The 14,319-nt window shown below is 45.8% G+C and overlaps 1 protein-coding gene across 1 annotated transcript in view; it reads right to left on the reverse strand.

The window, feature by feature from the left end:
* The window catches only part of PRKCG (protein kinase C gamma), a 948,319-nt gene extending 944,743 nt beyond the window's left edge, over positions 1 to 3,576 (reverse strand). The window contains exon 1 of the mRNA XM_063942766.1: positions 2,665 to 3,576. Within this exon, the coding sequence (XP_063798836.1) occupies positions 2,665 to 2,834 (170 nt within the window). The 5' untranslated portion in view covers positions 2,835 to 3,576. The remainder of the gene's footprint in view (positions 1 to 2,664) is intronic.
* Between the last annotated feature and the right edge of the window lie 10,743 nt (positions 3,577 to 14,319).

Genomic DNA, 14,319 nt, shown 5'->3' on the forward strand with positions numbered 1-14,319 from the left:
CATATTAGGATAGGACATGAGGCCTCCCTGGAAGACAGGAAGGTTACAGTCTGTGTACTAGCACCCTTTTATCAACAGCCAGCCCCACCAAGGTACATCCCCTCTTTCTCTCCACACAACATGGGAATGTGTGCAGGATGGTGTGATTGTACTCCTGTCTCCCTCTCCCCGTCACCCACTGCCTCTCCCTGTCACTCTGTGCCTCTCTCTGCTAGCCACTGCTTCTCCATGTCACTCTGTGCCTCTCTCTGCTATCCACTGCTTCTCCATGTCAACCACTGGCGTGTGGCTTATTATGAACTTGAGGTGTGTCAGAGGAGGGAGGCCCAAAGTATATTTTTGCACCTGGGCCTACCACTCACTAGTTCCGCCACTGAAGCACCTGCAATGCGTGCGAGTTAGAATCTGCACCATGAAATGTTCAACAGATTTAAGCATTGACTCTGCATAATAAAAAAAAATTGACTTTATTATGAAAGATAGACTGACAACATGGTGGCACAATAGTTAGCATTGCTGCCAGGCAGAACTAGAAAATGGATTAAATTCCATCCAGGGCCCTATCAGTGTGGAGTTTGTATGTCCCCCGTTACTTGGGTTTGCTTCAGGTTCTCATGTCCTCCTACAATCTAAAACATACCGGTAGGTTAGCCAGTTTCTGAGGGGAAAAAAAAAAAATGTATTTATATATATATATATAATATATATATATATATATATATATATATATATATATATATATATATATATATATATATATATATATATATATATATATATATATATATATATATATATATTTATGCCCGGCACTCTCTGTATATAAAAAGTCCCTGGTGCCCTCCGCGGTGAAATCAGGTACAGATAAGAAAAAAGTAGCAGCGGAACTCCGGTGTATGTAAAAAAAAATCAATTTTAGTAACAGTACAATATATGATCACAAAGCAGCGGAGTGCTATAATATATATATATATATATATATATATATATATATATATATATATATATATATATATATATCCCTAGTGTGTGTCAGTGTGGCAGAGGTTGTCTTCTCAGGGACAGGGACTGATGTGAAGGACTACATAATCTCTAGAAAAGTGCTTCCTAATATTGTTGCACTACGTAAATAACTGTAAACAAGTGCAGTAAATAAATACAGCCCCCCTGTATATATGTGTGATCAGGAAGATGTGATGTGGTTAGATAAAGAAATGCCCATGAGGGAATATCATCCTTTCTTCACACATCAAGGGATTTCAAAACGCCAACAAAAATGATTGATTATATTTAATGAGAATGTTGTTAGCATAAAAAATATGTGTCACAAATGCATAACAATATTCATATTATCCTATTGTAATCTTTTTATTATAGAACAAATGCATTATTCCCCATCTATGAAATGCACACACTATTGTCTATTCACAATAGAACCCCGTTGAGTGATATGCCTCAGCATCCCTAAGCCTGGTTCTTCTGTGGGGACTTCCAACCTTGGAACATTGATAATGGCAAATGGATAGATTTATAGCCCTGCCTGGTTATGGTAAGCAAACGTTTCACTGACAGCAAACAGACTTCACTGCATTTATTATGGATTAGACTTATGTCAAACACGATTCTAACATTCAGTAAGCACAACCAATGGTGTTAGTTCTTTGTGTATTGATTTTTAGTTATTTATTTCATTATTTCTTGTCACTGCACTACTTGTTACACTGCGCATACTACTTGAAACACTAACAACACAGATTACAGTTAAAACATTAAACAAAGGGATATCTCAGCAGGATTCAATTTGTTGCTAAAGGGATTTGGGTCTCTGGATCTGATTTCTGCACAGGTCACTGCTGCTGCTGCTTACACGGTCATTTCCAGGCTGCACTGTTGTGCTGGGATTTCAGGAGGATTAACTGGCCAACAACAATCAAAATACAGTTGACACCTAATAAAATATCTTTTTGAGCTCAATAAAAAAAAAAAAATCTGCTCTTAGAAGGATGCAACGCACAGTGCCAGAAATAACTGCACAAATAATACTTCTTGGTATATAGCATTTTATCAGCAAGTAGTTGACAAGCACTAATAATAAAAAAAACAACCTGTTTGCTCTGTTGTTTATATTATGATGTGATGGTTATTATGCAATGCCAGCAGTGGAATTCCAATACACATTTGTCATTATCACAGCCTTCTTGTCTGATACTAGTTCTCCATTAACTGGAAAGGTTCCTCATTTCTGTATACAGTATGGTGTATACAGTAGAGTATGTGATGCTTCTGCATTGTCTAACCATGCAGTGAAGAAGATACAGCAATATGAAGCAAGGCAGAAGTCACTTGCCCACTATAAAGACCAGCATGCAGTTGATGAACTCTGCACCTTGTACAGAACACTTCAACAAGTATCCACTGACTTTAATCACAATAGGTGACTTTAAAGAGTATGGTAATGCATGGGATTTTGACCAACAGATTTTCTGCACCTGTTTGGTGTGATGGCATTTGTCATCTGTCCATACCATTGCACCACACTGAAGGGCCAGCTGGGATGCAGGACAATACAGGATGCTCCTTCCCAGACCACAGAGTGCTACCTATGCCATTGTTCCAGATGGCTTTGCAGTGCATTAGGATAAAAGTTAGATAGAGAAAACTTACCAGATGAAGTCAGTGCAGTGGCTGCAGAAAGTGGGCTGCTTGAAGAACCTGGCAGTGAACTTGTGGCTTTTGACCTCATGGACTAGTTTTTGCCTGAGAGCTCCCTTTCGACAAAATAGAGGCTTCACAAAGGGCTGCTCCACATCGGTGCCAGTGCACACCTGAGCCATCTTGTGCAAGTCTTCAGTGCAGCTCCTCTCTGAGAATTCCAGGTTCTGAGAGGAGATGTTACCTGAGCCCCTGCCAGGGATAAAGCCAGAAGCAGCCCTGTAGGTGCCTGTGCAAAGGAGGGCTGGCAGAGGAGAGCTGCAGTCAGCTGTGGCTGAGAGACGATACTTGCAGGGGCTGTGATAATAAATGGAATAATGTGTGTGCGGGAGAGAGACTCTGTATGCTGCTACCTTAGGAGCTTGAGAGATAGAGAGGGCAGTTCCTCAACATATCCTTCAAAAGGAGGGACTTTTCCCTGTCTAATAAAGCAAAACAGGAGGAGTTTTCCCTTAAAGGCAAAGATTAGTAGCAATGGTTGGTTATGTAATAGTTAAATAGAACTACAGTAGCTACATAAGACTACTCGGTAGTAGCTGCACAGGATGCCCCCATCACTAATACATGAAACACAGTAGCAGTTGTATTTTTTGTTTTGTTTAAAAAAACAAAACACTATTTAAAAACATTGAAAACTACACTACATGTTCTGTGTCACTTTTATAAATAGGCTAGATTTGGTATTGAATAAAATGTCACTTTTCCAAAGATCTGAAGATGTGAATTGCTTAAGAATTCAGAGATGTTCTTCCAAAATACATTATTTTGCCATCAGCAATTTCTTATGTAATTTTGTTGTTGCATGTGATTAAAGTTCCAATTTTATTTGTTCCCCCTAATTCACAGGTTCTTAAACTTGGTCCTCATTACCCCACACAGTGCATGTTTTGCAGGTCTCCTCACAGAATCGCAAGTGAAATAATTAACTCCACCTGTGGACCTTTTAAAATGTGTCAGTGAGTAATTAATACACCTGTGCACCTGCTGGGTTACCTGCAAAACATGCACTGTGTGGGGTCCTGAGGACCGAGTTTACAGACCTATGCCCTAGTGCAGGGGTTCTCAAACTCGGTCCTCAGGACCCCACACAGTGCATGTTTTGCAGGTAACCCAGCAGGTGCACAGGTGTATTAATTACTCACAGACACATTTTAAAAGGTTCACAGGTGGAGCTAATTATTTCACTTGCGATTCTGTGAGGCGACCTGCAAAACATGCACCGCGTGGGGTCCTGAGGACCGAGTTTGAGAACCTGTGCCCTAGTGCCTAACCCTCATCCTCCCTAAGTACTTACCTTCGAGATCCATCATGATTCTGACCATCAGAATTCTGCTGCCGGCCGAGGTCCTGACCACATCCCGAATATAGGATAGAAACCAAGTGTGTATAATCCATAATTTTGTTGTTTGAATATCATGTAGTATACTGCAGTGACGTGCGGTGAAGTGAAGCAGAGCCTGTCCTGTCACACTCCAATATACTACACAGTTTTGACTATACATATGATGTGAAAGATACAATATCTTGTAAATATCTTCTTTGTATTATTCTAATTATTTATCTAGTCAAAACTCTACAGCAGAGGTTCTCAAATGCAGTCATCAAGGCTCCCCAACGGTCCAGGTTTTAGGTATATCCATGGCTCAGCACCGACAGTTACTGTAAATCAAATTGTCTAAGAAACTAATTAAGGCACCTGTGGCCAAACATGGATAAACTTAACACCTGGACCGTTGGAGTGCGTTGAGGACCACGTTTGGGAACATCTGTTCTAGAGTAAACTGGACTATGGGGGTAATTCAGAGTTGATTACAGCAGCAAATTTGTTAGCAGTTGGGCAAAACCATGGGGGTCATTCAGACCTGATCACTTGCTAGCAGTTTTTTTGCACTGCTGCTATCAGATAGTCGCTGCCTACAGGGGAGTGTATTTTAGCTGTGCAAGTGTGCGATCGCATGTCCAGCCGAGCAGTACAAAAAAACTTTGTTTTCTGAGTTGCCCAGAATTTACTCAGCCTCTGTGATCACTTCAGCCTGTCGGGCCCGGAATGGACGTCAGACACCTGCGCTGCAAATACATGGATACGCCTGTGTTTTTCCAAACACTACCGTAAAATGGTAATTTGACACCCACAAAGCCTTCTTCCTGTCAATCTTCTTGCAAATGGATTCTTCGTAAAACCCATCGCACAGCAACAATCCGCTTTGTACCCATGCACCACGCCTGCGCATTGCGGTGCATACGCATGCGCAGGTCTGACCTGATTGCAGCACAGCAAAAAAAGCTAGCAAATCTAATGGGCCCTACACACTGGCCGACATGACTGCATGATATGAACGATCTCGTTCATTAATGAACGAGATACCGTTCACATCGTGCAGTGTGGAGGCTCCAGCGATGAACGATGCGCGGCCCCGCGCTCGTTCATCGCTGGTCCCCCGTTGGCTGTACATGCAGGCCAATATGGACGATCTCGTCCATATTTGCCTGCACTTTAATGCAGCCGGGTGACGGGGGGAGTGAAGAAACATCACTGTCCCCCGCCGTCGGGTCGCCCGTTAGCCGTATCCGCCGTTGGGCAGCTCGGCGGCGGATCGGCCAGTGTGTAGGGCCCATAACTCGCTCTGCAAATGTTATATCTGCCAAACCTGCACTGCACATGGGGGGTAATTCCAAGTTGATCACAGCAGGAAATTTTTTAGCAATTGGACAAAACCATGTGCACTGCAGGGGAGGCAGATATAACCAGAGGCAGAACTCTGGGAGGCAACGGAGTCAGCTGCCGCCGGGCTCCTGTTTTGAAGGGGGGCACCTCTCCTCCTGTTCTGTGTGTTCAGCGACATTAATCAATTAAGTTAATTGACAGCAGCCGGTATCTCTTCCGTAGCCAACTTCCCCACTAGTCACTACACCTTACAAATCACACCCTCTTTATTATAGATACACCTTACTGATGAAGCTATTTGCTCCTATAAAGGAAACATGAGAATTCTAACTATATGAAGTTATTTCTCTGACAATTACAAGTAACTTCATATAGTTAGAATTCTCATGCTTCCTATGCAAGAGCAGATATCTCCATCAGTAAGGTGCATGCTTCCAGTGTAATAGGTTGTGGGTTCTAATCCTGGATATGACACTTGCAAATTAATTGTCAGAGAAATAATCAGCATTGTGAGTGACTGAGCAGATCTATGTAGTGTGTGGTTGGACCCCTACATAGATCTGCCTAGTTGCAACGGGTTTTGTAGTAGCTTCATGTAGTTAGAATTAGAGATGAGCGGGTTCGGTTTTACTCTGATCTCAAAACTGCATCTTATTGGCTCACGGATGATATATAAGAGGGGGCTAGTGATGTGCACCGGAAATTTTTGGGGTTTTGGATTCGGTTCCGCGGCCGTGTTTTGGATTCGGACGCGTTTTGGCAAAACCTCCCTGAAAATTTTTTGTCGGATTCGGGTGTGTTTTGGATTCGGGTGTTTTTTTACAAAAAACCCTCAAAAACAGCTTAAATCATAGAATTTGGGGGTCATTTTGATCCCATAGTATTATTAACCTCAATAACCATAATTTCCACTCATTTTCAGTCTATTCTGAACACCTCACACCTCACAATATTATTTTTAGTCCTAAAATTTGCACCAAGGTCGCTGGATGACTAAGCTAAGCGACCCAAGTGGCCGACAGAAACACCTGGCCCATCTAGGAGTGGCACTGCAGTGTCAGACAGGATGGCACTTCAAAAAAATAGTCCCCAAACAGCACATGATGCAAAGAAAAAAAGAGGTGCACCAAGGTCGCTGGATGGCTAAGCTAAGCGACACAAGTGGCCGACACAAACACCTGGCCCATCTAGGAGTGGCACTGCAGTGTCAGGCAGGATGGCACTTCAAAAAAATAGTCCCCAAACAGCACATGATGCAAAGAAAAAAAGAGGCGCAATGAGGTAGCTGTGTGACTAAGCTAAGCGACCCAAGTGGCCGACACAAACACCTGGCCCATCTAGGAGTGGCACTGCAGTTTTCTAGCGAGAGGATGAGTGCTTCCATCCTCATGTGAAGCTGAACCACTAGCCATGAACATAGGCCAGGGCCTCAGCCGTTCCTTGCCACTCCGTGTCGTAAATGGCATATTGGCAAGTTTACGCTTCTCCTCAGACGCTTTTAATTTTGATTTTTGGGTCATTTTACTGAACTTTTGTGTTTTGGATTTTACATGCTCTCTACTATGACATTGGGCATCGGCCTTGGCAGACGACGTTGATGGCATTTCATCGTCTCGGCCATGACTAGTGGCAGCAGCTTCAGCACGAGGTGGAAGTGGATCTTGATCTTTCCCTATTTTAACCTCCACATTTTTGTTCTCCATTTTTTAATGTGTGGAATTATATGCCAGTATCAATAGCAATGGCCTACTATTATATATACTGCGCACAACTGAAATGCTCCACAGGTATGGATGGATAGTATACTTGACGACACAGAGGTAGGTAGAGCAGTGGCCTACTGTACCGTACTGCTATATATTATATACTGGTGGTCAGCAAACTGTGCAAAACTGAAATGCACCACAGGTATGGATGGATAGTATACTTGACGACACAGAGGTAGGTAGAGCAGTGGCCTACTGTACCGTACTGATATATATTATATACTGGTGGTCAGCAAACTGTGCAAAACTGAAATGCACCACAGGTATGGATGGATAGTATACTTGACGACACAGAGGTAGGTAGAGCAGTGGCCTACTGTACCGTACTGCTATACATTATATACTGGTGGTCAGCAAACTGTGCAAAACTGAAATGCACCACAGGTATGGATGGATAGTATACTTGACGACACAGAGGTAGGTAGAGCAGTGGCCTACTGTATCGTACTGCTACATATTATATACTGGTGGTCAGCAAACTGTGCAAAACTTAAATGCACCACAGGTATGGATGGATAGTATACTTGACGACACAGAGGTAGGTAGAGCAGTGGCCTACTGTACCGTACTGCTATATATTATATACTGGTGGTCAGCAAACTGTGCAAAACTGAAATGCACCACAGGTATGGATGGATAGTATACTTGACGACACAGAGGTAGGTAGAGCAGTGGCCTTCTGTACCGTACTCCTATATATTATATACTGGTGGTCAGCAAAATTATGCACTGTACTTCTACTATATACTACAATGCAGCACAGATATGGAGCGTTTTTCAGGCAGAGAACGTATAATACTGATGGTCACTGGTCAGCAAAACTCTGCACTGTACTCCTCCTATATAATATACTGGTGGTCCCCAGTACCCACAATAAAGCAGTGTGAGCACAGATATATGCAGCATACTGAGCACAGATATGGAGCGTTTTTCAGGCAGACAACGTATACTGGTGGTCACTGGTCAGCAAAACACTGCACTGTACTCCTCCTATATAATACTGCTGGTCCCCTGTCCCCACAATAAAGCAGTGTGAGCACAGATATATGCAGCACACTGAGCACAAATATGGAGCGTTTTTCAGGCAGACAACGTATAATACTGGTGGTCACTGGCAGGGCCGGATTAACAATGGGGCAGATGGAGCTGCAGCTCCAGGCCCCCCATTGAAAATAGGCCCACAGATCCCCTGCAGTGCAGGCAGTGGAGACAGGAAAAAAAAAATCCTGTCATCACTAGCAGCTCACTCACCACACGGCTGCTCAGTTACCTTGAGCCCGAACTGGCTGGCTGAAGTCCCGAGACTCCCGACCACTCCAGGGCCTGACCAAAACTGTCTGCCCCTGCATGAGATGAATCTGCCCGAGGCTCCGCCCCCCAGACCCGTCCGAGGCTCCGCCCACCAGACCCGTCCGATGCTCCGCCCCCAGACCCGTCCAAAGCTCCCGCCCCCATCATCCGTGGAGTCACACTGGCAGCAGGATAAGCCTTGCTTGCACCATTTACCCTGGCTGTTGTGGGGCTGCACATGAGAAATCTAACAGGACAGCAGAAGAGCAAGGTGGGTGGTGGGGTGGTGTAATAGCTTCACTACATATACAGTATATTATGCAAGAGAACAGGAGGCAAAAGTCAATTAATTAATTATATTATAAAAGGGAATACTTGATGCTCAAGTTATTTAAATAGATAAAGGTGATATAGTGGGGGATAAGTTAAATAAACATATAAGGAGAAACAAGGCCACAAGTTCAATATAAAGAATGTCAGGAGGCACAACTTAAATATAAAAGGAGGGGATCTTGGTACAATGCAAATAAATATATATAATGGGGCAAGTGACAATATAATTAAATATGTAAGGGAGCATGTAGCATAAATTAATAAAAGTATACATTCATATATTATTTAAGATGATATAGCGGCATGAGTTATTTATATATAAGGGCGGGCGGGCACAAGTTAAATTGATATGTAAGGGGGACAGGAGGCACAACTTAAATATAAATGAGTGGGGGTGCAGGTGGTAGAGCAATATATTCTAAGGTAGGGACAGGGGCATAAGTTAACTATATAAGGGAGAATTGGAAGCACAAGATAATAAATAAAGGGTGGACAGGGGACACATTTTAAATATAAGGGGAGACCGGGGGTACAGCTTAAATATACAGTATATAAATATGTAAGCGGAGGGCATGTGACATAAATAAAGTACACATTAATTACACATAAAAGGGGACAGGTTGCACAAATTAATTAGATATTATATAAGGAGCGAAGGCAGGTGGCATATAAGAATTAAATACTGTATAAATATTTTTCTCTGACGTCCTAGTGGATGCTGGGAACTCCGTAAGGACCATGGGGATAGACGGCTTCGCAGGAGAATGGGCACATCTAAAGAAAGATTTAGGACTATCTGGTGTGCACTGGCTCCTCCCCCTATGACCCTCCTCCAAGCCTCAGCTAGATTTCTGTGCCCGGCTGAGCTGGATGCACACTAGGGGCTCTCCTGAGCTCCTAGAAAGAAAGTATAATTTAGGTTTTTTATTTTACAGTGAGACCTGCTGGCAACAGGCTCACTGCACCGAGGGACTAAGGGGAGAAGAAGCGAACCTACCTAAGTGGTGGTAGCTTGGGCTTCTTAGGCTACTGGGCACCATTAGCTCCAGAGGGATCGCACACAGGACCCGACCTCGTCGTCCGTTCCCGGAGCCGCGCCGCCGTCCCCCTTACAGAGCCAGAAGCAAGAAGGTCCGGAAAATCGGCGGCTGAAGACTTCTGTCTTCTCCAAGGTAGCGCACAGCACTGCAGCTGTGCGCCATTGCTCCTCATGCACACCACACTTCGGTCACTGATGGGTGCAGGGCGCTGGGGGGGCGCCCTGAGCAGCAATAAATAACACCTTGGCTGGCAAACTGACACCATATATAGCCCCAGAGGCTATATAGGTGTATATTAACCCCTGCCAGAAATATGAAAATAGCGGGAGAAAGCCCGCCGAAAAAGGGGCGGAGCCATCTCCCTCAGCACACTGGCGCCATTTTCCCTCACAGCTCCGCTGGAAGGATCGCTCCCTGGCTCTCCCCTGCAGTCCTGCACTACAGAAAGGGTAAAAAAGAGAGGGGGGGCACAAATTTAGGCGCAGTATAATATATATATGCAGCTATATGGGGAAAACACTCTTTATAGGTGATATCCCTGTGGTATATAGCGCTCTGGTGTGTGCTGGCATACTCTCCCTCTGTCTCCCCAAAGGGCTTTGTGGGGTCCTGTCCTCTGTCAGAGCATTCCCTGTGTGTGTGCTGTGTGTCGGTACCGCTGTGTCGACATGTATGATGAGGAAAATGATGTGGAGGCAGAGCAAATGCCTGTAAATGTGTTGTCACCCCCTGAGGGGTCGACACCTGTGTGGATGGACTTATGGAAGGAATTACGTGACAGTGTCAGCTCCTTACATAAAAGGTTTGACGACATAGGAAAGCCGGCTATTCAGCTTGTGACTGTTCCAGCGTCTCAAATGTCATCAGGGGCTTTAAAACGCCCGCTACCTCAGATGACAGACACAGATGTCGACACGGATACCGACTCCAGTGTCGACGACGATGAGACTAGTGTACCCTCCAATAGGTCCACCCGTTACATGATTGAGGCAATGAAAAATGTATTACACATTTCTGATAGTACCCCAGGTACCACAAAAAAGGGTATTATTTTCGGTGAGCCTGGACTTCCCCCGATAAGAAATTGATAATTTCTAAACGGTTATTGGCAGCGTACCCTTTCCTGCCAGAGGATAGGTCACGTTGGGAAACATCCCCTAGGGTAGATAAAGCGCTTACACGTTTATCAAAACAGGTGGCACTACCGTCTCCGGATACGGCCGCCCTAAAGGATCCTGCTGATAGAAGGCAGGAAGCTACCCTAAAAGCTATATATACACACACGGGCATTATATTGCGACCAGCGATTGCATCAGCATGGATGTGCAGTGCTGCTGCTGCGTGGTCAGATTCCCTGTCGGATAATATTGATACCCTGGATAGGGACAATATTTTGCTGAGGGGTGGAACTGGTTGGGGATGGTCTTTCAGACCTCGTTTCCACAGCTACGGCTGGGAAATCGACATTTTGCCACAGGCTACCCCACACAGCAAAAGAAAGCACCGTATTATCAAGTACAGTCCTTTCGGCCCCATAAACACAAGAGGGCTCGAGGCGCGTCCTTTCTGCCGAGAGGCAAAGGTAGAGGGAAAAAGCTGCAGCATACAGCCAGTTCCCAAGAGCAAAAGTCCTCCCCTGCGTCCGGTAAGTCCACAGCATGACGCTGGGGCTTCACAGGCGGACCCGGGTACGGTGGGGGCCCGTCTCAGAAATTTCAGCAGCTCTCTCACAGTGGATCCCTGGATCCTTCAAGTAGTATCTCAGGGGTACAGGCTGGAATTCGAGACGTCCCCCCCCCCCCCTCTACTAGAGGGCCGCAGATTCAGAATACAGGACTGGGTCCTGGTGACCACGGATGCCAGCCTTCGGGGCTGGGGGGCAGTCACACAGGGAAGAAATTTCCAAGGACTGTGGTCAAATCCGGAGATTTCGCTTCACATAAATATTCTGGAGCTAAGGGCCATTTACAATGCCCTAAGCCAAGCAAGGCCCCTGCTTCAGAACCAGCCGGTACTGATCCAATCAGACAACATCACGGCGGTCGCCCATGTAAACAGACAGGGCGGCACAAGAAGCAGGAGGGCAATGGCAGAAGCCACAAGGATTCTCCGATGGGCGGAAACTCATGTGTTAGCACTGACAGCAGTGTTCATTCCGGGAGTGGACAACTGGGAAGCAGACTTCCTCAGCAGGCACGACCTCCACCCGGGAGAATGGGGACTTCATCCAGAAGTCTTCCAAATGCTGGTAAACCGGTGGGAAAGACCACAGGTGGACATGATGGCGTCCCGCCTCAACAAAAAGCTAAAAAGATATTGCGCCAGGTCAAGGGACCCTCAGGCGATCGCTGTGGACGCTCTAGTAACACCGTGGGTGTACCAGTCGGTTTATGTGTTTCCTCCTCTGCCTCTCATTCCCAAGGTAATACGAAGGCGAGGAGTGAAAACTATACTCGTGGTTCCGGATTGGCCAAGAAGAGCTTGGTACCCGGAACTTCAAGAGATGCTTTCAGAGGACCCTTGACCTCTGCCGCTCAGACAGGACCTGCTGCAGCAGGGGCCCTGTCTGTTCCAAAACTTACCGCGGCTGCGTTTGACGGCATGGCGGTTGAACACCGGATCCTGAAGGAAAAGGGCATTCCGGAGGAAGTCATCCCTACCCTGATCAAAGCCAGGAAGGATGTCACCGCAAAACATTATCACCGCATTGGCGAAAATATGTTGCTTGGTGTGAGGCCAGGAAGGCCCCAACGGAGGAATTTCAACTGGGTCGATTCCTGCATTTCCTGCAAGCAGGGGTGACGTTGGGCCTCAAAATGGGGTCCATTAAGGTCCAGATTTCGGCCCTGTCGATTTTCTTCCAGAAAGAACTGGCTTCCCTGCCTGAAGTTCAGACTTTTGTCAAGGGAGTTCTGCATATTCAGCCTCCTTTTGTGCCCCCAGTGGCACCTTGGGATCTCAATGTGGTTTTGGAGTTCCTGAAATCACATTGGTTTGAACCACTTAAGACTGTGGATTTGAAATATCTCACGTGGAAAGTGGTCATGCTGTTGGCCCTGGCTACGGCCAGGCGTGTGTCAGAATTGGCGGCTTTGTCCTATAAAAGCCCTTATCTGATTTTCCATATGAATAGGGCAGAATTGAGGACTCGTCCTCAGTTTCTCCCGAAGGTGGTATCAGCGTTTCACTTGAACCAGCCTATTGTGGTGCCTGCGGCTGCTGGGAACTTGGAGGATTCCAAGTTACTGGACGTAGTCAGGGCCCTGAAAATGTATGTTTCCAGGACGGCTGAAGTCAGGAAAACTGACTCGCTGTTTATCCTGTATGCACCCAACAAACTGGGTGCTCCTGCTTCTAAGCAGACTATCGCGCGCTGGATTTGTAGCACTATTCAGCTGGCGCATTCTGCGGTGGGACTACCACAGCCTAAATCTGTAAAAGCCCATTCCACAAGGAAGGTGGGCTCATCTTGGGCGGCTGCCCGAGGGGTCTCGGCTTTACAACTTTGCCGAGCTGCTACTTGGTCAGGGGCAAACACGTTTGCAAAATTCTACAAATTTGATACCCTGGCTGAGGAGGACCTGGAGTTCTCTCATTCGGTGTTGCAGAGTCGTCCGCACTCTCCCGCCCGTTTGGGAGCTTTGGTATAATCCCCATGGTCCTTACGGAGTTCCCAGCATCCACTAGGACGTCAGAGAAAATAAGAATTTACTCATCGGTAATTCTATTTCTCGTAGTCCGTAGTGGATGCTGGGCGCCCATCCCAAGTGCGGATTGTCTGCAATACTTGTAAATAGTTATTGTTACACAAATCGGGTTATTATTGCGAGCCATCTCTTCAGAGGCTCCTTTTGTTATCATACTGTTAACCGGGGTTCCTATCACGAGTTATACGGTGTGATTGGTGTGGCTGGTATGAGTCTTACCCGGGATTCAAAATCCTTCCTTATTGTGTCAGCTCTTCCGGGCACAGTGTCCTAACTGAGGCTTGGAGGAGGGTCATAGGGGGAGGAGCCAGTGCACACCAGATAGTCCTAAATCTTTCTTTAGATGTGCCCAGTCTCCTGCGGAGCCGTCTATCCCCATGGTCCTTACGGAGTTCCCAGCATCCACTACGGACTACGAGAAATAGAATTACCGGTGAGTAAATTCTTATTATTTACAGGGAAATTACACAAAAATTAAATTGGTTCAGTTGTTTAACTCCAGGTATTGGCACAGTTTTAGTATGCCCTGGCGGTCTATGGGGCTAACTGCATGGTCAGACATTATGGGCCGGATTTAAATGTTCTCCCCTACTCCCTCCTGCGATTCTGCTCAGTTATTCTAATGTTGCTGCAGACGGGCGCGTCAAGTTCATTTCAGCTTGCTACCCCCGGCAGTAGCGATCTGAAATGTGCGATCGCTCCAATTAGTTTGGTCGGGTTTAGGTGCTTTGCGCGCCTAAGCCCAACTGCTCTGGGCGCGATAGGGGCGATAATGGGGTCCATTTGAATATTGCCCTTTAGACGGG

The sequence above is a fragment of the Pseudophryne corroboree genome, chromosome 10 (genome assembly GCF_028390025.1).
Source record: "Pseudophryne corroboree isolate aPseCor3 chromosome 10, aPseCor3.hap2, whole genome shotgun sequence".
Lineage (NCBI taxonomy): Eukaryota > Metazoa > Chordata > Amphibia > Anura > Myobatrachidae > Pseudophryne > Pseudophryne corroboree.